Below are 25,000 nucleotides of genomic sequence, written 5' to 3'. Positions count from 1 at the left end.
GGGTGGTACCACAGGTCTGAAGACCTCCTGTCTGGTGCTTGTGCCCAAGACACCGCGCCCCAAAGACCTCAACAGCTTCAGGCCGGTGTCTCTCACGTCCTGATGAAGACACTGGAGCTGGTCCTGGACCACCTCCGCTCCACCGTGAGCTCAGGACCTGCTGCAGTTTGTATACGTCCTGACATCAGAGTGGAGGACGCCGTCATCTCCTGCTGCACCGCTCTCTCTCTCACCTGGAGAAGCCTGGCAGCTCTGTGAGGATCCTGTTCTTTCATCTCTCCAGCGCCTTCAACACCATCAGCTCCTGAGGGACAAGCTGGAGACGGCTCCTGAGGGACAAGCTGGAGACGGCTCCTGAGGGACAAGCTGGAGACGGCTCCTGAGGGACAAGCTGGAGACGGCTCCTGAGGGACAAGCTGGAGACGGCTCCTGAGGGACAAGCTGGAGACGGCTGATGTGGAGTACGACCTGCAGAGTGGATCCTGGACGACCTCACAGACCGACCCCAGTTTGTAAGAGCCCGGGACTGTGTGTCTGACACTCGGACCTGCAGTGTGGGGACCTGCAGTGTGGGGACCTGCAGTGTGGGGGCCTGCAGTGTGGGGGCCTGCAGTGTGGGGGCCTGCAGTGTGGGGGACCTGCAGTGTGGGGGACCTGCAGTGTGGGGACCTGCAGTGTGAGGGACCTGCAGTGTGAGGGACCTGCAGTGTGGGGGGCCTGCAGTGTGGGGACCTGCAGTGTGGGGGACCTGCAGTGTGGGGGACCTGCAGTGTGGGGGACCTGCAGTGTGGGGGCCTGCAGTGTGGGGGCCTGCAGTGTGGGGGACCTGCAGTGCGGGGGACCTGCAGTGTGGGGGACCTGCAGTGTGAGGGACCTGCAGTGTGGAGGACCTGCAGTGTGGGGGACCTGCAGTGTGGGGGACCTGCAGTGTGGGGGACCTGCAGTGTGGGGGACCTGCAGTGTGGGGGACCTGCAGTGTGGGGGACCTGCAGTGTGGAGGACCTGCAGTGTGGAGGACCTGCAGTGTGGGGGGGACCTGCAGTGTGAGGGACCTGCAGTGTGGGGGACCTGCAGTGTGGGGGACCTGCAGTGTGGGGGACCTGCAGTGTGGGGGCGCCCCAGGGCACCGTCCTCGCGCCCTTTCTCTTCACCCTTTACACTGCAGACCTCAGACATGGACAGTTGTGTCCTGCAGAAGTTCTCTGACCACTCTGCCATCATGGGACTCATCACAGACGATGATGTGGAGGACAGAGGACAGAGGACAGAGGACTGGAGCAGGACTTTGTGGAACCTCCTCCTCATCAACGCGGGGAAGACCAAGGAGAGGCCACGCCCCCCTCACCAGTGAACATCCAGGGACGGGACAGGCCACGCCCCCCTCACCAGTGAACATCCAGGGACGGGACAGGCCACGCCCCCCTCACCAGTGAACATCCAGGGACGGGACAGGCCACGCCCCCCTCACCAGTGAACATCCAGGGACGGGACAGGCCACGCCCCCCTCACCAGTGAACATCCAGGGACGGGACAGGCCACGCCCCCCTCACCAGTGAACATCCAGGGACGGGACAGGCCACGCCCCCCTCACCAGTGAACATCCAGGGACGGGACAGGCCACGCCCCCCTCACCAGTGAACATCCAGGGACGGGACAGGCCACGCCCCCCTCACCAGTGAACATCCAGGGACGGGACAGGCCACGCCCCCCTCACCAGAGAACATCCAGGGACGGGACAGGCCACGCCCCCCTCACCAGTCAAATCAAATCAAATCAATTTATTTTTGTAAGGCCCAAAATCACAACAACAGTTGCCTCTGAGGGCCACAGGGAGAAATGAATCAACAATGTCTGTGGTGGCGATGAAGTCAGACAATGTCTGTGGTGGCGAGGGACGATGTCCCAGGGTCCTCTGTCCTTAGACTCTCCTTCTCGGCCAGGAAAAACTACAAAAAAAACCTCTTTGGGAAAAAAGCGTAGAAACCTGGAGGAGTTCCAGTGAAGGAGAGATCCCACTCTCACAGACGGACAGACGGACACGAGGAGACTGGAGCTGGACCCACTCTTCAGGCAGAAGAGGGACCGACTGAGGCGAACTGGACCCACTCTTCAGGCAGAAGAGGGACCGTCTGAGTCGAGCTGGACCCACTCTTCAGGCAGAAGAGGGACCGTCTGAGTCGAGCTGGACCCACTCTTCAGGCAGAAGAGGGACCGTCTGAGTCGAGCTGGACCCACTCTTCAGGCAGATGAGGGACCGTCGGAGGCGAACTGGACCCACTCTTCAGGCAGAAGAGGGACCGTCTGAGTCGAGCTGGACCCACTCTTCAGGCAGAAGAGGGACCGTCGGAGGCGAACTGGACCCACTCTTCAGGCAGAAGAGGGACCGTCCACACAGGGCAGGGACCACTTCACCAGGGGAGGGGCATCTGGGTCCACAGGTCCTCAGGAGTGAGAGAAAGACAAAGAAGGCGGTGAACAGTTTGCAAGTGGAATCAAAAAAAATAAATATTGTTTGATAGCATAAGTAGTCAGAAGAAGAAGAGGATAGTGCTCAAGCTGTCATACTTCCCCCAGCACAGTTACTCCTAGGGCAGCGTAGCTGAAGCTGTGGGTTTATCTTTCTGTTCCTAACTAGTCTGACCATAAGACATTTCGAAGAGGAACGTTTTAAGCCTGGACTTAAATGAAGAGACTGTGTCAGCATATTTAACATGGGCCGGGAGCTGATTCCATAACACAGGAGCTTGGGAGCTAAACGCTCCACCTCCTACAGTACTTTTAGAGACTCTTGGCACCACCAGAAGGCTCTACCTCCTACAGTACTTTTAGAGACTCTTGGCACCACCAGAAGGCTCTACCTCCTACAGTACTTTTAGAGACTCTTGGCACCACCAGAAGGCCGGCATTCTGAGAGCGAAGAGCTCTGTTTGGATGATATGGTTCTATAGCATCTTTGAGGTAGGATGGGGCCATGTCATTTATGGCTTTGTAGGTCAAGAGTAGAATTTTGAATTTGATTCTAGACTCGACAGGAGCCAGTGAAGAGACTTCAGCACTGGTGTAATGTGCTCTCTTCTTTTTGTTCCTGTTAGTAATCTTGCTGCTGCATTTTGAACCAGTTGAAAGCTTTTTATGGAGCTTTTAGGACCTGCTGTGAGCAGGAGTTACAGTCTAATCTAGTCGTTACAAATGCAGGGATAAGTTTTTCGGCATCACTTTTAGGCAGGATTCTTCTGATTTTGGCTCTTGTTGCGCAAATGGAAAGAGTCTGTTTTACAAGCTTGATTTATATGAGCTTTAAATGAGAGCTCCTGGTCAAATAAGACTCCAAGGTTTCTTACAGTAGAACTGGAGGCAACACTGACATTGTCCAGTGTGGCTATCTGCTCAGATAGAGTCTCGTAGATGCTTAGGGCCAAGCACAATGACCTCGGTTTTTTCAGGGTTAAGAAGCAGGTAGTTTAGTGTCATCCAGGTTTTTATCTCCTTCACACAAGTACTAAGTCTGTCTACTTGATCGCTCTGATCAGGTTTCATTGATAAATACAGCTGAGTGTCGTCTGCAGAGCAGTGGAAGTTAATGTCATGCTTTCTGATAATGTTGCCTAATGGCAGCATATAAAGAGTAAACAGAATTGGACCGAGTACCGAACCCTGTGGCACACCGTAAATTACTTTAGAGCTTGGTGAGGAGCTCTGGTTTACATTAACAAATTGGAACCTATCAGATAGATAGGATTTAAACCAGCTGAGGGCGGGGCCTCCAACACCTACATCACATTCTAACCTCTGCAGTAGAATGTTGTCGTCGATGGTTAAACGCTGCGCTGAGGTCCAACAGAACCAGGACTGAGACCAGTCCATCGTCAGCGGCTAATAACAAATCATTTGTGACTTTAACCAGTGCAGTTTCAGTGCTGTGGTGGGCTCTGAACCCTGCTGTGGTGGGCTCTGAACCCTGCTGTGGTGGGCTCTGAACCCTGCTGTGGTGGGCTCTGAACCCTGCTGTGGTGGGCTCTGGACCCTGCTGTGGTGGGCTCTGGACCCTGCTGTGGTGGGCTCTGAACCCTGCTGTGGTGGGCTCTGAACCCTGCTGTGGTGGGCTCTGAACCCTGCTGTGGTGGGCTCTGAACCCTGCTGTGGTGGGCTCTGAACCCTGCTGTGGTGGGCTCTGAATCCTGCTGTGGTGGGCTCTGAACCCTGCTGTGGTGGGCTCTGAACCCTGCTGTGGTGGGCTCTGAACCCTGACTGGAAAACTTCAAATAAGTCATTGTCCTGCAGGTGGCGACAAAGCTGTTTTACTACAACGTGTTCAAGGATTTTAGAGACGAAGGGAAGATTTGAAATAGGTCTGTAGTTTAACAATAGGTCGGGATCTAGATTAGGCTTTTTCAGAAGAGGTTTAATGACGTCATGTTTGAAGGACGTGGAACATGGCCACTTTGGAGTGAAGTATTTATTATATTAAGAATAGGGTCTATAATTAGGGGAAGAATGTCTTTGAGGAGCTTGGAATGGGGTCTAGGACACAAGTGGAGCTTTTAGAGGACATAATGGCTGAAGTTATCTCTGCTTGATCAACAGCTGTGAACCTTTCTAAGTTTACTGGTGGATTTATATGGGACGTTAGATTTACAGCTTGGGCTAGTTCAGGGCTAATAGCGGGGGTAATTTCATCTAATTTATCTCTGATTGTTTTTATTTTATTGTTAAAAAATAGGAGGAAATCATCAGAGCTAAGTGTAGCTGGGAGTGAGGGCTCTACTGCTGTGACAGTTTGTTAGCCTAGCTACAGTGCTGAAAAGGAATTTAGTGTTACTTTTGTTGACTTCTATTAGATTTGAATAATATCTGGTTTGGGCCTCACACAGAGCTGCTGACAGGACAGGAGCAACTTTTCCTGCTTTTAGGGATTCTTCGGTGTGAGAGCGACGAAATAATCCCTCTAACTTTCTAACTCTTTGTTTATGTGAACGCAGTTCTTGGTTGTACCAGGAGGAGGCGCTTTGGCCTAATGACCTTCTGTTTTAACAGAGCTGCAGCATCAAGAGCAGACTTCAGAGAATTCATGGTCAAGTCGACAAATTGATCACTTAAACTGGGACTAAAGCTGTTCTCAGCAGATCACATGACATGATCACATGATCACATGACATGATCACATGACATGATCACATGACATGATCACATGACATGATCACATGACATGTCACTGAATATTGGTTCTATTATTTCTTTGAATTTTGAGATAGATTTTTCAGATATTGTCCTTTTCATCATAACTTTATTTTGTGGGACTGGATGATCTTTAAGAATAAACTGAAAGGTAATTAGGAAATGATCTGACAATATAGGGTTTTGAGGGAGGACACTGAGGTCATTAATCTCTGTTCCATACGTTAGGACAAGATCCAGAGTGTTCTTGTGAGTGTGAGTCGGTTTATTTACATTCTGAGTGAAACCAATGCTGTCTAACAAGGCGCTGAAGGCAGTACTGAGAGAGTCATCACTCATGTTCACGTGGATATTAAAGTCTCCAGCTATAACTATTTTATCCCAGGCTAACACTAAGTTTGATCTAAAGTCAGAAAACTCTGTTAAAAACTCTGAATATGGACCAGGAGGTCGAGAGAAAACTATGAACAAAACTCCTTTTTGGTTTTTCATATTTGGACATGTGATTGACAGCATAAGGCTTTCAAATGAGTGAAATGCATTGTTAGTTTTAGGGCTCATGAGTCGGCTTGAGTGTGAGATCACTGCCACGCCCACCTCTGTGCTCCTGGAGGTGTGACAGGTAACATGGGTGGGTGGAGTTAACATGGGTGGGTGGGGTTAACATGGATGGGTGGGGTTTACATGGGTGGGTGGGGTGGACTCATTTAGTCTGACGTAGTCGTCTTGTTGAAGCCACGTTTCAGTTAGAGCTAGAAGATCTATGTTATAGTCACTAATTAATTCATTAACTAAGAGCGATTTGGAGGAAATTGCTCTAATGTTTAGCAGTCCACATTTTACGTGTTTATTCATTTGTATATTTGTGTCATTTGTGATTGTTATTTTCCTTAAGTTATTTGGTCTGACGCCTGAAATAGTTTTTCTGAGAAGTGACTTTTTGGCATTATTTGTACGAGGGACACGAGGGACATGAGGGACATGAGGGACACGAGGGACACGAGGGACACACACAGTCTCTATCTGTCTTGAATCTGAACACTTCACATGTGACAGAACGGGCGAGAGTTCAGCGACAGAGGAGCGTCTTAAACTGCTGCTCTGCGCCCGGGGCTCATCCCTAGATGGTCACTTAACACGACTAAGACTATCGGTCAAATTCCGAACTAATAGGGATGTACCCTCCGAAGTCGGATGGATGCCATCCCTGCGTATGAGCCCGGGCTTTCCCCAAAACGCACTCCAGTTATCAATAAAGACTACGTTGTTTTGAGGGCACCATCTAGATAACCAGCTGTTGAATGCTGAAAGCATTGATCCGATTGGGCAGAGGACCAGAAAATATTTCAGTGTCCGACATCGACTTCGCTAGGTCACACACCGCGGCTACTTGAACTTTGAGCACCTCTGATTTTCTCCGCCGGGCGTCGTTACCGCCTGCGTGAATCACGACTCGCCGGAAACGGGTCCTACTCCGCTTTAAGATCCTAAGGTTTCCTTCGATGTCACCCATTCTGGCCCCCGGGTAACACCTAACGCTAGCAGCTGGCAGCTTCACGTCTCTAACAATAGAACTCCCGATTACAAGAGTTTCTCTCGTGTGTTCAGCGGGCGTGTGATCGCTGAGGGGAGAAAACCTATTATAGACGTGAAGCTCACGGCGCTCTGAGGTTCGGCGTTTAGCGCCTTGTCCCCTCCGAACTGTCACAAATTGGTCCCTATTCTGTTCCTGGTCTAGTCCCGGCTGCACGGGAGACGCTGGGGGGCTGAGCTCGGCCTTACTGCTACTGCTAATGCTAATGCTACGCCCTGCAGCGCGGTCCGCTAGCCCTCGAGCTAATACCTGACTGTAGCTGGACTTAAGCTCCTCTAAACAGCGGATCCGCGCTTCTAACTCCGTAACCCTGGCCTCCAGTGAACATCCAGGGACGGGACAGGCCACGCCCCCTTCACCAGTGAACATCCAGGGACGAGACGGGCCACGACAGGGCCGCTCCTGACAGGGCCACTCCTGACAGGGCCGCTCCTGACAGGGCCGCTCCTGACAGGGCCGCTCCTGACAGGGCCGCTCCTGACAGGGCCACTCCTGACAGGGCCACTCCTGACAGGGCCGCTCCTGACAGGGCCACTCCTGACAGGGTCGCTCCTGAAGACCTTCTCCTCCTCTGTGGTGCATCAGCTCCTGTAGGTGTGGTCATCACAGAGAAGAAGAAGCTGGACACAGCTCTGTCCTGGACTGTCCTCTGGACTCGGTGCAGGAGGTGGGGGACAGAAAGGTCCTGGCTAAACTCACATCTATGCTGGACCATGAGTGACGCCCCCTACAGGACACTCTGTCCCCTGCAGGACACTCTGTCCCCTGCAGGACACTCTGTCACCCCTGCAGGACACTCTGTCACCCCTGCAGGACTCTGTCCCCTGCAGGACACTCTGTCCCCTACAGGACACTCTGTCCCCTGCAGGACACTCTGTCACCCCTGCAGGACACTCTGTCACCCCTGCAGGACACTCTGTCCCCTGCAGGACACTCTGTCACCCCTGCAGGACACTCTGTCCCCTGCAGGACACTCTGTCACCCCTGCAGGACACTCTGTCACCCCTGCAGGACACTCTGTCCCCTGCAGGACACTCTGTCCCCTGCAGGACTCTGTCCGCTCTGGAGAGCAGCTTCAGTGACTGATCCACCCTCGCTGAAGGAGACGTTTCACACGTCTTTCCTTCTGCTGATGTCAGACTTTAGAACAAACACTGTTCGTCCTGAACACTCACAATTCTGACATATGTGTAATTACTGTTGTGATTCATGTGAAATGGTATTTATTTTATTTATTTTATTTATTTTATTTATTTTATTTATTTTATTTATTTTATTTATTTTATTTTTTTATTTTTTTTAATTTTTTTTAATTTTTTTATTTTTTTATGTTTTTATTTGTCATTGGGAGTTTTTGTGTTTTTCAGACTTCCTATAAATGATCTGTTCTTTTCTTCTGTATCGTCCTGCGTTGCAACCATGAAATTTCCCCATGTGGGACAATAAAGGAATATCTTATCTTATCTTATGGGCTTTATTTTGTGGAAAAATAAATAACTATATATAAAAATAATATACATATATATACAGAACTATATACTAACTAATATATGTCCTGGAAAAGAGTCGGGGACAAAGAGGAGGAGTCAGGGACAGAGAGGAGGAGTCAGGGACAGAGAGGAGGAGTCGGGGACAGAGAGGAGGAGTCAGGGACAAAGAGGAGGAGTCAGGGACAGAGAGGAGGAGTCAGGGACAGAGAGGAGGAGTCAGGGACAGAGAGGAGGAGTCAGGGACAGAGGAGGAGTCAGGGACAGAGAGGAGGAGTCCATTTCTCCTGCATCATCTTCAGCTCCAGTGGCTCATGATTTAAATCTAATGAACTATTTTATATAGTAATTTATACATTTGTAATTTTACAAATTCTTTTGAATGAGCTGGAACCATCTGCGCCTCCCTCTCAAAGCAGGAGGACTCTGGCTCCAGCACCTCCCTCTCAAAGCAGGAGGAGGTCCCAGAGCGCTGCCAGCACCTCCCTCTCAAAGCAGGAGGACTCTGGCTCCAGCACCTCCCTCTCAAAGCAGGAGGACTCTGGCTCCAGCACCTCCCTCTCAAAGCAGGAGGACTCTGGCTCCAGCACCTCCCTCTCAAAGCAGGAGGAGGTCCCAGAGCGCTGCCAGCACCTCCCTCTCAAAGCAGGAGGACTCTGGCTCCAGCACCTCCCTCTCAAAGCAGGAGGACTCTGGCTCCAGCACCTCCCTCTCAAAGCAGGAGGACTCTGGCTCCAGGACCTCCTCTCAAAGCAGGAGGACTCTGGCTCCAGCACCTCCCTCTCAAAGCTGGAGGACTCTGGCTCCAGCACCTCCCTCTCAAAGCTGGAGGACTCTGGCTCCAGGACCTCCCTCTCAAAGCAGGAGGACTCTGGCTCCAGCACCTCCTCTCAAAGCTGGAGGACTCTGGCTCCAGCACCTCCCTCTCAAAGCTGGAGGACTCTGGCTCCAGGACCTCCCTCTCAAAGCAGGAGGACTCTGGCTCCAGCACCTCCCTCTCAAAGCTGGAAGACTCTGGCTCCAGGACCTCCCTCTCAAAGCAGGAGGACTCTGGCTCCAGCACCTCCCTCTCAAAGCAGGAGGACTCTGGCTCCAGCACCTCCCTCTCAAAGCAGGAGGACTCTGGCTCCAGCACCTCCCTCTCAAAGCTGGAGGACTCTGGCTCCAGGACCTCCCTCTCAAAGCAGGAGGACTCTGGCTCCAGCACCTCCCTCTCAAAGCTGGAGGACTCTGGCTCCAGCACCTCCCTCTCAAAGCAGGAGGACTCTGGCTCCAGCACCTCCCTCTCAAAGCAGGAGGACTCTGGCTCCATCACCTCCTCTCAAAGCAGGAGGACTCTGGCTCCAGGACCTCCTCTCAAAGCAGGAGGACTCTGGCTCCAGCACCTCCTCTCAAAGCAGGAGGACTCTGGCTCCAGGACCTCCTCTCAAAGCAGGAGGACTCTGGCTCCAGCACCTCCCTCTCAAAGCTGGAGGACTCTGGCTCCAGCACCTCCCTCTCAAAGCTGGAGGACTCTGGCTCCAGGACCTCCCTCTCAAAGCAGGAGGACTCTGGCTCCAGCACCTCCCTCTCAAAGCAGGAGGACTCTGGCTCCAGCGCCTCCCTCTCAAAGCAGGAGGACTCTGGCTCCAGCACCTCCTCTCAAAGCAGGAGGACTCTGGCTCCAGCACCTCCTCTCAAAGCAGGAGGACTCTGGCTCCAGCACCTCCTCTCAAAGCTGGAGGACTCTGGCTCCAGCACCTCCTCTCAAAGCAGGAGGACTCTGGCTCCAGCACCTCCCTCTCAAAGCAGGAGGACTCTGGCTCCAGCACCTCCCTCTCAAAGCAGGAGGACTCTGGCTCCAGCACCTCCTCTCAAAGCAGGAGGACTCTGGCTCCAGCACCTCCCTCTCAAAGCAGGAGGACTCTGGCTCCAGCACCTCCTCTCAAAGCTGGAGAACTCTGGCTCCAGCACCTCCCTCTCAAAGCTGGAGGACTCTGGCTCCAGGACCTCCCTCTCAAAGCAGGAGGACTCTGGCTCCAGCACCTCCTCTCAAAGCTGGAGGACTCTGGCTCCAGCACCTCCCTCTCAAAGCAGGAGGACTCTGGCTCCAGCACCTCCCTCTCAAAGCAGGAGGACTCTGGCTCCAGCACCTCCCTCTCAAAGCAGGAGGACTCTGGCTCCAGCACCTCCTCTCAAAGCTGGAGGACTCTGGCTCCAGCACCTCCCTCTCAAAGCAGGAGGACTCTGGCTCCAGCACCTCCCTCTCAAAGCAGGAGGACTCTGGCTCCAGCACCTCCCTCTCAAAGCAGGAGGACTCTGGCTCCAGGACCTCCCTCTCAAAGCAGGAGGACTCTGGCTCCAGCACCTCCTCTCAAAGCAGGAGGACTCTGGCTCCAGCACCTCCCTCTCAAAGCAGGAGGACTCTGGCTCCAGCACCTCCTCTCAAAGCTGGAGGACTCTGGCTCCAGCACCTCCCTCTCAAAGCAGGAGGACTCTGGCTCCAGGACCTCCCTCTCAAAGCAGGAGGACTCTGGCTCCAGCACCTCCTCTCAAAGCTGGAGGACTCTGGCTCCAGCACCTCCCTCTCAAAGCAGGAGGACTCTGGCTCCAGCACCTCCCTCTCAAAGCAGGAGGACTCTGGCTCCAGCACCTCCCTCTCAAAGCAGGAGGACTCTGGCTCCAGCGCCTCCCTCTCAAAGCAGGAGGACTCTGGCTCCAGCACCTCCCTCTCAAAGCAGGAGGACTCTGGCTCCAGCACCTCCCTCTCAAAGCAGGAGGACTCTGGCTCCAGCACCTCCCTCTCAAAGCAGGAGGACTCTGGCTCCAGCACCTCCCTCTCAAAGCAGGAGGACTCTGGCTCCAGCGCCTCCCTCTCAAAGCAGGAGGACTCTGGCTCCAGCACCTCCTCTCAAAGCAGGAGGACTCTGGCTCCAGCACCTCCTCTCAAAGCAGGAGGACTCTGGCTCCAGCACCTCCTCTCAAAGCTGGAGGACTCTGGCTCCAGCACCTCCTCTCAAAGCAGGAGGACTCTGGCTCCAGCACCTCCCTCTCAAAGCAGGAGGACTCTGGCTCCAGCACCTCCCTCTCAAAGCAGGAGGACTCTGGCTCCAGCACCTCCTCTCAAAGCAGGAGGACTCTGGCTCCAGCACCTCCCTCTCAAAGCAGGAGGACTCTGGCTCCAGCACCTCCTCTCAAAGCTGGAGAACTCTGGCTCCAGCACCTCCCTCTCAAAGCTGGAGGACTCTGGCTCCAGGACCTCCCTCTCAAAGCAGGAGGACTCTGGCTCCAGCACCTCCTCTCAAAGCTGGAGGACTCTGGCTCCAGCACCTCCCTCTCAAAGCAGGAGGACTCTGGCTCCAGCACCTCCCTCTCAAAGCAGGAGGACTCTGGCTCCAGCACCTCCCTCTCAAAGCAGGAGGACTCTGGCTCCAGCACCTCCTCTCAAAGCTGGAGGACTCTGGCTCCAGCACCTCCCTCTCAAAGCAGGAGGACTCTGGCTCCAGCACCTCCCTCTCAAAGCAGGAGGACTCTGGCTCCAGCACCTCCCTCTCAAAGCAGGAGGACTCTGGCTCCAGGACCTCCCTCTCAAAGCAGGAGGACTCTGGCTCCAGCACCTCCTCTCAAAGCAGGAGGACTCTGGCTCCAGCACCTCCCTCTCAAAGCAGGAGGACTCTGGCTCCAGCACCTCCTCTCAAAGCTGGAGGACTCTGGCTCCAGCACCTCCCTCTCAAAGCAGGAGGACTCTGGCTCCAGGACCTCCCTCTCAAAGCAGGAGGACTCTGGCTCCAGCACCTCCTCTCAAAGCTGGAGGACTCTGGCTCCAGCACCTCCCTCTCAAAGCAGGAGGACTCTGGCTCCAGCACCTCCCTCTCAAAGCAGGAGGACTCTGGCTCCAGCACCTCCCTCTCAAAGCAGGAGGACTCTGGCTCCAGCGCCTCCCTCTCAAAGCAGGAGGACTCTGGCTCCAGCACCTCCCTCTCAAAGCAGGAGGACTCTGGCTCCAGCACCTCCCTCTCAAAGCAGGAGGACTCTGGCTCCAGCACCTCCCTCTCAAAGCAGGAGGACTCTGGCTCCAGCACCTCCCTCTCAAAGCAGGAGGACTCTGGCTCCAGCACCTCCCTCTCAAAGCAGGAGGACTCTGGCTCCAGGACCTCCTCTCAAAGCAGGAGGACTCTGGCTCCAGCACCTCCCTCTCAAAGCTGGAGGACTCTGGCTCCAGCACCTCCCTCTCAAAGCTGGAGGACTCTGGCTCCAGGACCTCCCTCTCAAAGCAGGAGGACTCTGGCTCCAGCACCTCCTCTCAAAGCTGGAGGACTCTGGCTCCAGCACCTCCCTCTCAAAGCTGGAGGACTCTGGCTCCAGGACCTCCCTCTCAAAGCAGGAGGACTCTGGCTCCAGCACCTCCCTCTCAAAGCTGGAAGACTCTGGCTCCAGGACCTCCCTCTCAAAGCAGGAGGACTCTGGCTCCAGCACCTCCCTCTCAAAGCAGGAGGACTCTGGCTCCAGCACCTCCCTCTCAAAGCAGGAGGACTCTGGCTCCAGCACTTCCCTCTCAAAGCTGGAGGACTCTGGCTCCAGGACCTCCCTCTCAAAGCAGGAGGACTCTGGCTCCAGCACCTCCCTCTCAAAGCTGGAGGACTCTGGCTCCAGCACCTCCCTCTCAAAGCAGGAGGACTCTGGCTCCAGCACCTCCCTCTCAAAGCAGGAGGACTCTGGCTCCATCACCTCCTCTCAAAGCAGGAGGACTCTGGCTCCAGGACCTCCTCTCAAAGCAGGAGGACTCTGGCTCCAGCACCTCCTCTCAAAGCAGGAGGACTCTGGCTCCAGGACCTCCTCTCAAAGCAGGAGGACTCTGGCTCCAGCACCTCCCTCTCAAAGCTGGAGGACTCTGGCTCCAGCACCTCCCTCTCAAAGCTGGAGGACTCTGGCTCCAGGACCTCCCTCTCAAAGCAGGAGGACTCTGGCTCCAGCACCTCCCTCTCAAAGCAGGAGGACTCTGGCTCCAGCGCCTCCCTCTCAAAGCAGGAGGACTCTGGCTCCAGCACCTCCTCTCAAAGCAGGAGGACTCTGGCTCCAGCACCTCCTCTCAAAGCAGGAGGACTCTGGCTCCAGCACCTCCTCTCAAAGCTGGAGGACTCTGGCTCCAGCACCTCCTCTCAAAGCAGGAGGACTCTGGCTCCAGCACCTCCCTCTCAAAGCAGGAGGACTCTGGCTCCAGCACCTCCCTCTCAAAGCAGGAGGACTCTGGCTCCAGCACCTCCTCTCAAAGCAGGAGGACTCTGGCTCCAGCACCTCCCTCTCAAAGCAGGAGGACTCTGGCTCCAGCACCTCCTCTCAAAGCTGGAGAACTCTGGCTCCAGCACCTCCCTCTCAAAGCTGGAGGACTCTGGCTCCAGGACCTCCCTCTCAAAGCAGGAGGACTCTGGCTCCAGCACCTCCTCTCAAAGCTGGAGGACTCTGGCTCCAGCACCTCCCTCTCAAAGCAGGAGGACTCTGGCTCCAGCACCTCCCTCTCAAAGCAGGAGGACTCTGGCTCCAGCACCTCCCTCTCAAAGCAGGAGGACTCTGGCTCCAGCACCTCCTCTCAAAGCTGGAGGACTCTGGCTCCAGCACCTCCCTCTCAAAGCAGGAGGACTCTGGCTCCAGCACCTCCCTCTCAAAGCAGGAGGACTCTGGCTCCAGCACCTCCCTCTCAAAGCAGGAGGACTCTGGCTCCAGGACCTCCCTCTCAAAGCAGGAGGACTCTGGCTCCAGCACCTCCTCTCAAAGCAGGAGGACTCTGGCTCCAGCACCTCCCTCTCAAAGCAGGAGGACTCTGGCTCCAGCACCTCCTCTCAAAGCTGGAGGACTCTGGCTCCAGCACCTCCCTCTCAAAGCAGGAGGACTCTGGCTCCAGGACCTCCCTCTCAAAGCAGGAGGACTCTGGCTCCAGCACCTCCTCTCAAAGCTGGAGGACTCTGGCTCCAGCACCTCCCTCTCAAAGCAGGAGGACTCTGGCTCCAGCACCTCCCTCTCAAAGCAGGAGGACTCTGGCTCCAGCACCTCCCTCTCAAAGCAGGAGGACTCTGGCTCCAGCGCCTCCCTCTCAAAGCAGGAGGACTCTGGCTCCAGCGCCTCCCTCTCAAAGCAGGAGGTCTCTGGCTCCAGCACCTCCCTCTCAAAGCAGGAGGACTCTGGCTCCAGCACCTCCTCTCAAAGCAGGAGGACTCTGGCTCCAGCACCTCCTCTCCTCTCACCTCAGATGCCCTCCCTCTGACTCAGATGCCCTCCCTCCCTCTGACTCAGATGCCCTCCCTCTGACTCAGATGCCCTCCCTCTGACTCAGATGCCCTCCCTCCCTCTGACTCAGATGCCCTCCCTCCCTCTGACTCAGATGCCCTCCCTCTGACTCAGATGCCCTCCCTCTGACTCAGATGCCCTCCCTCCCTCTGACTCAGATGCCCTCCCTCTGACTCAGATGCCCTCCCTCTGACTCAGATGCCCTCCCTCTGACTCAGATGCCCTCCCTCTGACTCAGATGCCCTCCCTCCCTCTGACTCAGATGCCCTCCCTCCCTCTGACTCAGATGCCCTCCCTCTGACTCAGATGCCCTCCCTCTGACTCAGATGCCCTCCCTCTGACTCAGATGCCCTCCCTCCCTCTGACTCAGATGCCCTCCCTCTGACTCAGATGCCCTCCCTCTGACTCAGATGCCCTCCCTCTGACTCAGATGCCCTCCCTCTGACTCAGATGCCCTCCCTCCCTCTGACTCAGATGCCCTCCCTCTGACTCAGATGCCCTCTCTCTGACTCAGATGCCCTCCCTCTGACTCAGATGCCCTCCCTCCCTCTGACTCAGATGCCCTCCCTCCCTCTGACTCAGATGCCCTCCCTCTGACTCAGATGCCCTCCCTCTGACTCAGATGCCCTCCCTCCCTCTGACTCAGATGCCCTCCCTCCCTCTGACTCAGATGCCCTCCCTCTGACTCAGATGCCCTCCCTCTGACTCAGATGCCCTCCCTCTGACTCAGATGCCCTCCCTCTGACTCAGATGCCCTCCCTCTGACTCAGATGCCCTCCCTCTGACTCAGATGCCCTCCCTCCCTCTGACTCAGATGCCCTCCCTCCCTCTGACTCAGATGCCCTCCCTCCCTCTGACTCAGATGCCCTCCCTCTGACTCAGATGCCCTCCCTCTGACTCAGATGCCCTCCCTCCCTCTGACTCAGATGCCCTCCCTCTGACTCAGATGCCCTCCCTCCCTCTGACTCAGATGCCCTCCCTCCCTCTGACTCAGATGCCCTCCCTCCCTCTGACTCAGATGCCCTCCCTCTGACTCAGATGCCCTCCCTCTGACTCAGATGCCCTCCCTCTGACTCAGATGCCCTCCCTCTGACTCAGATGCCCTCCCTCTGACTCAGATGCCCTCCCTCTGACTCAGATGCCCTCCCTCTGGTTGCAGGCTCCAGTCCCTGTCATCTCACCTGTCTGGCTGAAGGGCACAAGTTTTATTTCAACTTTGGTAAAGTTCTGGACGGAACGTCGTGTGGATCAGATCCTGGATCCGTCTGTGTCAACGGCCACTGCCTCGTGAGTACTTTATTCAACATGAGGGTACATTCCTGTCATCTGAGGGTAAATGAGGGTACATTCCTGTGATCTGAGGGTAAATGAGGGTACATTCATGTGATCTGAGGGTAAATGAGGGTACATTCATGTGATCTGAGGGTAAATGAGGGTACATTCATGTGATCTGAGGGTAAATGAGGGTACATTCATGTGATCTGAGGGTAAATGAGGATACATTCCTGTGATCTGAGGGTAAATGAGGGTACATTCATGTGATCTGAGGGTAAATGAGGGTACATTCATGTGATCTGAGGGTAAATGAGGGTACATTCCTGTGATCTGAGGGTAAATGAGGGTACATTCCTGTTATCTGAGGGTAAATGAGGGTACATTCATGTGATCTGAGGGTAAATGAGGGTACATTCATGTGATCTGAGGGTAAATGAGGGTACATTCATGTGATCTGAGGGTAAATGAGGGTACATTCCTGTCATCTGAGGGTAAATGAGGGTACATTCATGTGATCTGAGGGTAAATGAGGGTACATTCATGTGATCTGAGGGTAAATGAGGGTACATTCATGTGATCTGAGGGTAAATGAGGGTACATTCCTGTGATCTGAGGGTGAATGAGGGTACATTCATGTGATCTGAGGGTAAATGAGGGTACATTCCTGTGATCTGAGGGTAAATGAGGGTACATTCATGTGATCTGAGGGTAAATGAGGGTACATTCATGTGATCTGAGGGTAAATGAGGGTACATTCCTGTGATCTGAGGGTAAATGAGGGTACATTCCTGTGATCTGAGGGTAAATGAGGGTACATTCATGTGATCTGAGGGTAAATGAGGGTACATTCATTTGATCTGAGGGTAAATGAGGGTACATTCATGTGATCTGAGGGTAAATGAGGGTACATTCATGTGATCTGAGGGTAAATGAGGGTACATTCATGTGATCTGAGGGTAAATGAGGGTACATTCATGTGATCTGAGGGTAAATGAGGGTACATTCATGTGATCTGAGGGTAAATGAGGGTACATTCATGTGATCTGAGGGTAAATGAGGGTACATTCCTGTTATCTGAGGGTAAATGAGGGTACATTCATGTGATCTGAGGGTAAATGAGGGTACATTCATTTGATCTGAGGGTAAATGAGGGTACATTCATGTGATCTGAGGGTAAATGAGGGTACATTCATGTGATCTGAGGGTAAATGAGGGTACATTCATGTGATCTGAGGGTAAATGAGGGTACATTCATGTGATCTGAGGGTAAATGAGGGTACATTCATGTGATCTGAGGGTAAATGAGGGTACATTCATTTAACTTGCTCAGCGACAGTTGGCTGCGCTCTTTGTTACTACTCTTTGCTCGCCCTTAGCGCTCAGGAAAAGCACAGTAGAGGCTTAAGTACATTTTACAGCTGATACTTTTACTTCACTACATGTGAGAGCAGAAGCTCTACTACTGCACTACATGTTTTAACTGGTTTGAGAACTCCTAAAATGCCACGTTCATTTTGATATCTCGACTAAAGTCTTTGAATAAATAAAAATGACTCAATAAATTAAACAATTGATTCAGGATCTTTCATCCCAGAATTGTTTTAATCAACAAAGAAAATTAAACAATGAAACCGTCATTGGTCCAAACTAGAGAAGCAGATTGAACCATGTTCACAGACATTTTGCAAATGGATAAATGTCCCAGCGTCCCCTGTCCCTGTCCCTGTCCCTGTCCCTCCTCCTGCAGGTCACACTACAAACCCTTTGGGAGGAAATATAAACCTGGAGGAGAACCACGGTGAAGGAGGATCCTCCTCCATGGGAGAACCACGGTGAAGGAGGATCCTCCTCCATGGGAGAACCACGGTGAAGGAGGATCCTCCTCCATGGGAGAACCACGGTGAAGGAGGATCCTCCTCCATGGGAGAACCACGGTGAAGGAGGATCCTCCTCCATGGGAGAACCACGGTGAAGGAGGATCCTCAAAGAATCTTGTCTCGCTCTGATTGGACTTTATCAGTAGCATAAAGATAAACGGACTTTCTGGAAGATTAAATACAGACCTCAGATCTGGGCGTGTGTGTGTGTGTGTAGATATGTTTTAGTTGTGTGTTCTATGTGTGTGTGTGTGGTGTGTAGATATGTTTTAGTTGTGTGTTCTATGTGTGTGGTGTGTAGATATGTTTTAGTTGTGTGTTCTATGTGTGTGTGTGTGGTGTGTAGATATGTTTTAGTTGTGTGTTCTATGTGTGTGTGTGTGTGGTGTGTAGATATGTTTTAGTTGTGTGTTCTATGTGTGTGTGTGTGGTGTGTAGATATGTTTTAGTTGTGTGTTCTATGTGTGTGTGTGTGGTGTGTAGATATGTTTTAGTTGTGTGTTCTATGTGTGTGTGTGTGTGGTGTGTAGATATGTTTTAGTTGTGTGTTCTATGTGTGTGTGTGTGTGGTGTGTAGATATGTTTTAGTTGTGTGTGCAGATATGTTTTAGTTGTGTGTTCTATGTGTGTGTGTGTGGTGTGTAGATATGTTTTAGTTGTGTGTTCTATGTGTGTGTGTGTGTGGTGTGTAGATATGTTTTAGTTGTGTGTTCTATGTGTGTGTGTGTGGTGTGTAGATATGTTTTAGTTGTGTGTTCTATGTGTGTGTGTGTGGTGTGTAGATATGTTTTAGTTGTGTGTTCTATGTGTGTGTGTGTGTGGTGTGTAGATATGTTTTAGTTGTGTGTTCTATGTGTGTGTGTGTGTGGTGTGTAGATATGTTTTAGTTGTGTGTTCTGTACATGTGTGTGTGTGTGTGTGTGTGTGTAGATATGTTATAGTTGTGTGTTCTGTACATGTGTGTGTGTGTGTGTGTGTGTGTAGATATGTTTTAGTTGTGTGTTCTGTGCGTGTGTGTGTGCAGATATGTTTTAGTTGTGTGTTCTGTGCGTGTGTGTGTGCAGTTATGTTATAGTTGTGTGTTCTGTGCGTGTGTGTGTGTAGATATGTTATAGTTGTGTGTTCTGTGCGTGTGTGTGTGCAGATATGTTATAGTTGTGTGTTCTGTACATGTGTGTGTGGTGTGCAGATATGTTTTAGTTGTGTGTTCTGTGCGTGTGTGTGTGCAGATATGTTTTAGTTGTGTGTTCTGTGCGTGTGTGTGTGCAGTTATGTTATAGTTGTGTGTTCTGTACATGTGTGTGTGTGTGTGTGTGTGTGTAGATATGTTATAGTTGTGTGTTCTGTACATGTGTGTGTGTGTGTGTAGATATGTTATAGTTGTGTGTTCTGTACATGTGTGTGTGTGTGTGTGTGTGTGTGTGTGTGTGTGTAAATATGTTGTAGTTGTGTGTTCTGTACATGTGTGTGTGTGTGTGTAGATATGTTATAGTTGTGTGTTCTGTACATGTGTGTGTGTGTAGATATGTTATAGTTGTGTGTTCTGTACATGTGTGTGTGTGCAGATATGCTATAGTTGTGTGTTCTGTACATGTGTGTGTGTGTGTGTAGATATGTTATAGTTGTGTGTTCTGTACATGTGTGTGTGTGTGTGTGTGTGTAGATATGTTATAGTTGTGTGTTCTGTACATGTGTGTGTGTGTGTGTGTGTGTAGATATGTTATAGTTGTGTGTTCTATGTGTGTGTGTGTGTGGTGTGTAGATATGTTTTAGTTGTGTGTTCTATGTGTGTGTGTGTGGTGTGTAGATATGTTATAGTTGTGTGTTCTGTACATGTGTGTGTGTGTAGATATGTTATAGTTGTGTGTTCTGTACATGTGTGTGTGTGTGTGTGTGTGTGTGTGTGTGTGTGTGTGTGTGTGTAGATATGTTATAGTTGTGTGTTCTGTACATGTGTGTGTGTGTGTGTGTGTGTGCAGATATGTTATAGTTGTGTGTTCTGTACATGTGTGTGTGTGTGCAGATATGTTATAGTTGTGTGTTCTGTACATGTGTGTGTGTGTGTGTGTGCAGATATGCTATAGTTGTGTGTTCTGTGTGTGTGTGTGTGTGTGTAGATATGTTATAGTTGTGTGTTCTGTACATGTGTGTGTGTGTGTGTGTGTGTGCAGATATGTTATAGTTGTGTGTTCTGTACATGTGTGTGTGTGTGTAGATATGTTATAGTTGTGTGTTCTGTACATGTGTGTGTGTGTGTGTAGATATGTTATAGTTGTGTGTTCTGTACATGTGTGTGTGTGTGCAGATATGTTATAGTTGTGTGTTCTGTACATGTGTGTTTGTGTAGATATGTTATAGTTGTGTGTTCTGTACATGTGTGTGTGTGTGTAGATATGTTATAGTTGTGTGTTCTGTACATGTGTGTGTGTGTAGATATGTTATAGTTGTGTGTTCTGTACATGTGTGTGTGTGTGTAGATATGCTATAGTTGTGTGTTCTGTACATGTGTGTGTGGTGTGTAGATATGTTATAGTTGTGTGTTCTGTACATGTGTGTGTGTGTGTAGATATGCTATAGTTGTGTGTTCTGTACATGTGTGTGTGTGTGTAGATATGTTATAGTTGTGTGTTCTGTACATGTGTGTGTGTGTGTAGATATGTTATAGTTGTGTGTTCTGTACATGTGTGTGTGTGTGTGTGTAGATATGTTATAGTTGTGTGTTCTGTACATGTGTGTGTGGTGTGTAGATATGTTATAGTTGTGTGTTCTGTACATGTGTGTGGTGTGTAGATATGTTATAGTTGTGTGTTCTGTACATGTGTGTGTGTGTAGATATGTTATAGTTGTGTGTTCTGTGCATGTGTGTGTGTGTAGATATGTTATAGTTGTGTGTTCTGTACATGTGTGTGGTGTGTAGATATGTTATAGTTGTGTGTTCTGTACATGTGTGTGTGTGTGTAGATATGTTATAGTTGTGTGTTCTGTACATGTGTGTGTGGTGTGTAGATATGTTAGTTGTGTGTTCTGTACATGTGTGTGTGTGTAGATATGTTATAGTTGTGTGTTCTGTGCATGTGTGTGTGTGTAGATATGTTATAGTTGTGTGTTCTGTACATGTGTGTGTGTAGATATGTTATAGTTGTGTGTTCTGTACATGTGTGTGTGGTGTGTAGATATGTTATAGTTGTGTGTTCTGTACATGTGTGTGTGGTGTGTAGATATGTTATAGTTGTGTGTTCTGTACATGTGTGTGTGGTGTAGATATGTTATAGTTGTGTGTTCTGTACATGTGTGTGTGTAGATATGTTATAGTTGTGTGTTCTGTACATGTGTGTGTGGTGTAGATATGTTATAGTTGTGTGTTCTGTACATGTGTGTGTGTGTAGATATGTTATAGTTGTGTGTTCTGTACATGTGTGTGTGTGTAGATATGTTATAGTTGTGTGTTCTGTACATGTGTGTGTGTGTAGATATGTTATAGTTGTGTGTTCTGTACATGTGTGTGTGGTGTGTAGATATGTTATAGTTGTGTGTTCTGTACATGTGTGTGTGGTGTGTAGATATGTTATAGTTGTGTGTTCTGTACATGTGTGTGTGTGTAGATATGTTATAGTTGTGTGTTCTGTACATGTGTGTGTGTGTAGATATGTTATAGTTGTGTGTTCTGTACATGTGTGTGTGGTGTGTAGATATGTTATAGTTGTGTGTTCTGTACATGTGTGTGTGGTGTGTAGATATGTTATAGTTGTGTGTTCTGTACATGTGTGTGTGTGTGTAGATATGTTATAGTTGTGTGTTCTGTACATGTGTGTGTGGTGTGTAGATATGTTATAGTTGTGTGTTCTGTACATGTGTGTGTGGTGTGTAGATATGTTATAGTTGTGTGTTCTGTACATGTGTGTGTGTAGATATGTTATAGTTGTGTGTTCTGTACATGTGTGTGTGTGTAGATATGTTATAGTTGTGTGTTCTGTACATGTGTGTTTGTGTAGATATGTTATAGTTGTGTGTTCTGTACATGTCTGTGTGTGTAGATATGTTATAGTTGTGTGTTCTGTACATGTCTGTGTGTGTAGATATGTTATAGTTGTGTGTTCTGTACATGTCTGTGTGTGTAGATATGTTATAGTTGTGTGTTCTGTACATGTGTGTGTGTGTAGATATGTTATAGTTGTGTGTTCTGTACATGTGTGTGTGGTGTGTAGATATGTTATAGTTGTGTGTTCTGTACATGTGTGTGTGTAGATATGTTATAGTTGTGTGTTCTGTACATGTGTGTGTGTGTAGATATGTTATAGTTGTGTGTTCTGTACATGTGTGTGTGTGTAGATATGTTATAGTTGTGTGTTCTGTACATGTGTGTGTGTAGATATGTTATAGTTGTGTGTTCTGTACATGTGTGTGTGTGTAGATATGTTATAGTTGTGTGTTCTGTACATGTGTGTGTGTGTAGATATGTTATAGTTGTGTGTTCTGTACATGTGTGTGTTGCAGAAGGCCGGTTGTGACCAGGTCCTGGGCTCAGGTCTGACTGAAGACGCCTGTATGATCTGTGGAGGACTGAACCGCACCTGTCTGCACCACCAGGAGATGTACCAGCCCAAAGGTACAAAACCAGACTAGAACTGGACTAAACCAGCCTAAAGGTATTCGAGCAGGAGCTGTTCAAGCCTAAAACCGGACTAAACAAGGACTAAACCGGGACTAAACAAGGACTATACCAGGACTAAACAAGGACTATACCGGGACTAAACAAGGACTATACCAGGACTAAACAAGGACTATACCGGGACTAAACAAGGACTATAACGAGACTAAACAAGGACTATACCGGGACTAAACAAGGACTATACCAGGACTAAACCGGGACTAAACAAGGACTAAACCGGGACTAAACAAGGACTATACCGGGACTAAACAAGGACAATAATGGGACTAAACAAGGACTATACCGGGACTAAACAAGGACTAAACCGGGACTAAACAAGGACTATACCAGGACTAAACAAGGACAATACCAGGACTAAACAAGGACTATAATGGGACTAAACAAGGACTAAACCGGGACTAAACAAGGACTATACCAGGACTAAACAAGGACTATACCGGGACTAAACAAGGACTATAACGAGACTAAACAAGGACTATACCGGGACTAAACAAGGACTATACCAGGACTAAACCGGGACTAAACAAGGACTAAACCGGGACTAAACAAGGACTATACCGGGACTAAACAAGGACTATACCGGGACTAAACAAGGACTATAATGGGACTAAACAAGGACTATACCGGGACTAAACAAGGACTAAACCGGGACTAAACAAGGACTATACCGGGACTAAACAAGGACTATAATGGGACTAAATAAGGACTATACCGGGACTAAACAAGGACTATACCAGGACTAAACAAGGACTATACCGGGACTAAACAAGGACAATACCGGGACTAAACAAGGACTATACCAGGACTAAACAAGGACTATACCAGGACTAAACAAGGACTAAACCGGGACTAAACAAGGACTATAACGAGACTAAACAAGGACTATACCGGGACTAAACAAGGACTATACCGGGACTAAACCGGGACTAAACAAGGACTATAACGGGACTAAACAAGGACTATACCGGGACTAAACAAGGACTATACCAGGACTAAACAAGGACTATAACAGGACTAAACCGGGACTAAACAAGGACTAAACCGGGACTAAACAAGGACTATACCGGGACTAAACAAGGACAATACCGGGACTAAACAAGGACTATACCGGGACTAAACCAGGACTAAACAAGGACTAAACCGGGACTAAACAAGGACTATACCGGGACTAAACAAGGACTAAACAAGGACTATACCGGGACTAAACAAGGACTATACCGGGACTAAACAAGGACTAAACAAGGACTAAACCGGGACTAAACAAGGACTATACCGGGACTAAACAAGGACTATAATGGGACTAAACAAGGACTATACCGGGACTAAACAAGGACTATACCAGGACTAAACAAGGACTATACCGGGACTAAACAAGGACTATAACGGGACTAAACAAGGACTATACCGGGACTAAACAAGGACTATACCGGGACTAAACCGGGACTAAACAAGGACTATAACGGGACTAAACAAGGACAATACCGGGACTAAACAAGGACTATTACAGGACTAAACAAGGACTATACCAGGACTAAACAAGGACTATACCAGGACTAAACAAGGACTATACCAGGACTAAACAAGGACTAAACCGGGACTAAACAAGGACTATAACGGGACTAAACAAGGACTATACCGGGACTAAACAAGGACTATACCAGGACTAAACAAGGACTAAACCGGGACTAAACAAGGACTATAACGAGACTAAACAAGGACTATAACGAGACTAAACAAGGACTATACCGGGACTAAACCGGGACTAAACAAGGACTATAACGGGACTAAACAAGGACAATACCGGGACTAAACAAGGACTATACCAGGACTAAACAAGGACTATACCAGGACTATAACGGGACTAAACAAGGACAATACCAGGACTAAACAAGGACTATACCGAGACTAAACAAGGACTATACCGGGACTAAACAAGGACTATACCGGGACTAAACAAGGACTATAACGAGACTAAACAAGGACTATACCGGGACTAAACAAGGACTATACCGGGACTAAACCGGGACTAAACAAGGACTATAACGGGACTAAACAAGGACAATACCGGGACTAAACAAGGACTATACCAGGACTAAACAAGGACTATACCGGGACTAAACAAGGACTATAACGAGACTAAACAAGGACTATACCGGGACTAAACAAGGACTAAACAAGGACTATAACGAGACTAAACAAGGACTATACCGCGACTAAACCAGGACTAAACAAGGACTATAACGGGACTAAACAAGGACAATACCGGGACTAAACAAGGACTATACCAGGACTAAACAAGGACTATAACGAGACTAAACAAGGACTATACCAGGACTAAACAAGGACTATAACAGGACTAAACCGGGACTAAACAAGGACTAAACCGGGACTAAACAAGGACTATACCGGGACTAAACAAGGACTAAACAAGGACTATAACGGGACTAAACAAGGACAATACCGGGACTAAACAAGGACTATACCAGGACTAAACAAGGACTATAACGAGACTAAACAAGGACTATACCAGGACTAAACAAGGACTATAACAGGACTAAACCGGGACTAAACAAGGACTAAACCGGGACTAAACAAGGACTATACCGGGACTAAACAAGGACTATACCGGGACTAAACAAGGACTATAATGGGACTAAACAAG

At 49.9% G+C, this 25,000-nt stretch overlaps 2 protein-coding genes across 2 annotated transcripts in view; one reads left to right on the top strand and one right to left on the bottom strand.

The window, feature by feature from the left end:
- The window catches only part of LOC140380800 (V-type proton ATPase subunit d 1), a 371,409-nt gene that overhangs the window by 230,384 nt on the left and 116,025 nt on the right, over positions 1-25,000 (bottom strand). The window lies entirely within an intron of this gene.
- The window catches only part of adamtsl5 (ADAMTS like 5), a 71,074-nt gene that overhangs the window by 6,653 nt on the left and 39,421 nt on the right, over positions 1-25,000 (top strand). Inside the window, exons 5-6 of the mRNA XM_072465597.1 lie at positions 15,677-15,804; positions 22,164-22,275. Of these exons, the coding sequence (XP_072321698.1) occupies positions 15,677-15,804; positions 22,164-22,275 (240 nt within the window). The remainder of the gene's footprint in view (positions 1-15,676; positions 15,805-22,163; positions 22,276-25,000) is intronic.

This window comes from Eucyclogobius newberryi, unplaced genomic scaffold (assembly GCF_026437365.1).
Source record: "Eucyclogobius newberryi isolate DKJ021-1_F unplaced genomic scaffold, fEucNew1.0.hap1 SCAF_5, whole genome shotgun sequence".
Taxonomy (NCBI): Eukaryota; Metazoa; Chordata; class Actinopteri; order Gobiiformes; family Gobiidae; genus Eucyclogobius; species Eucyclogobius newberryi.
Note: the sequence above shows the minus strand (reverse complement) of the source record. Positions and strands in the feature narration are given on the sequence as shown.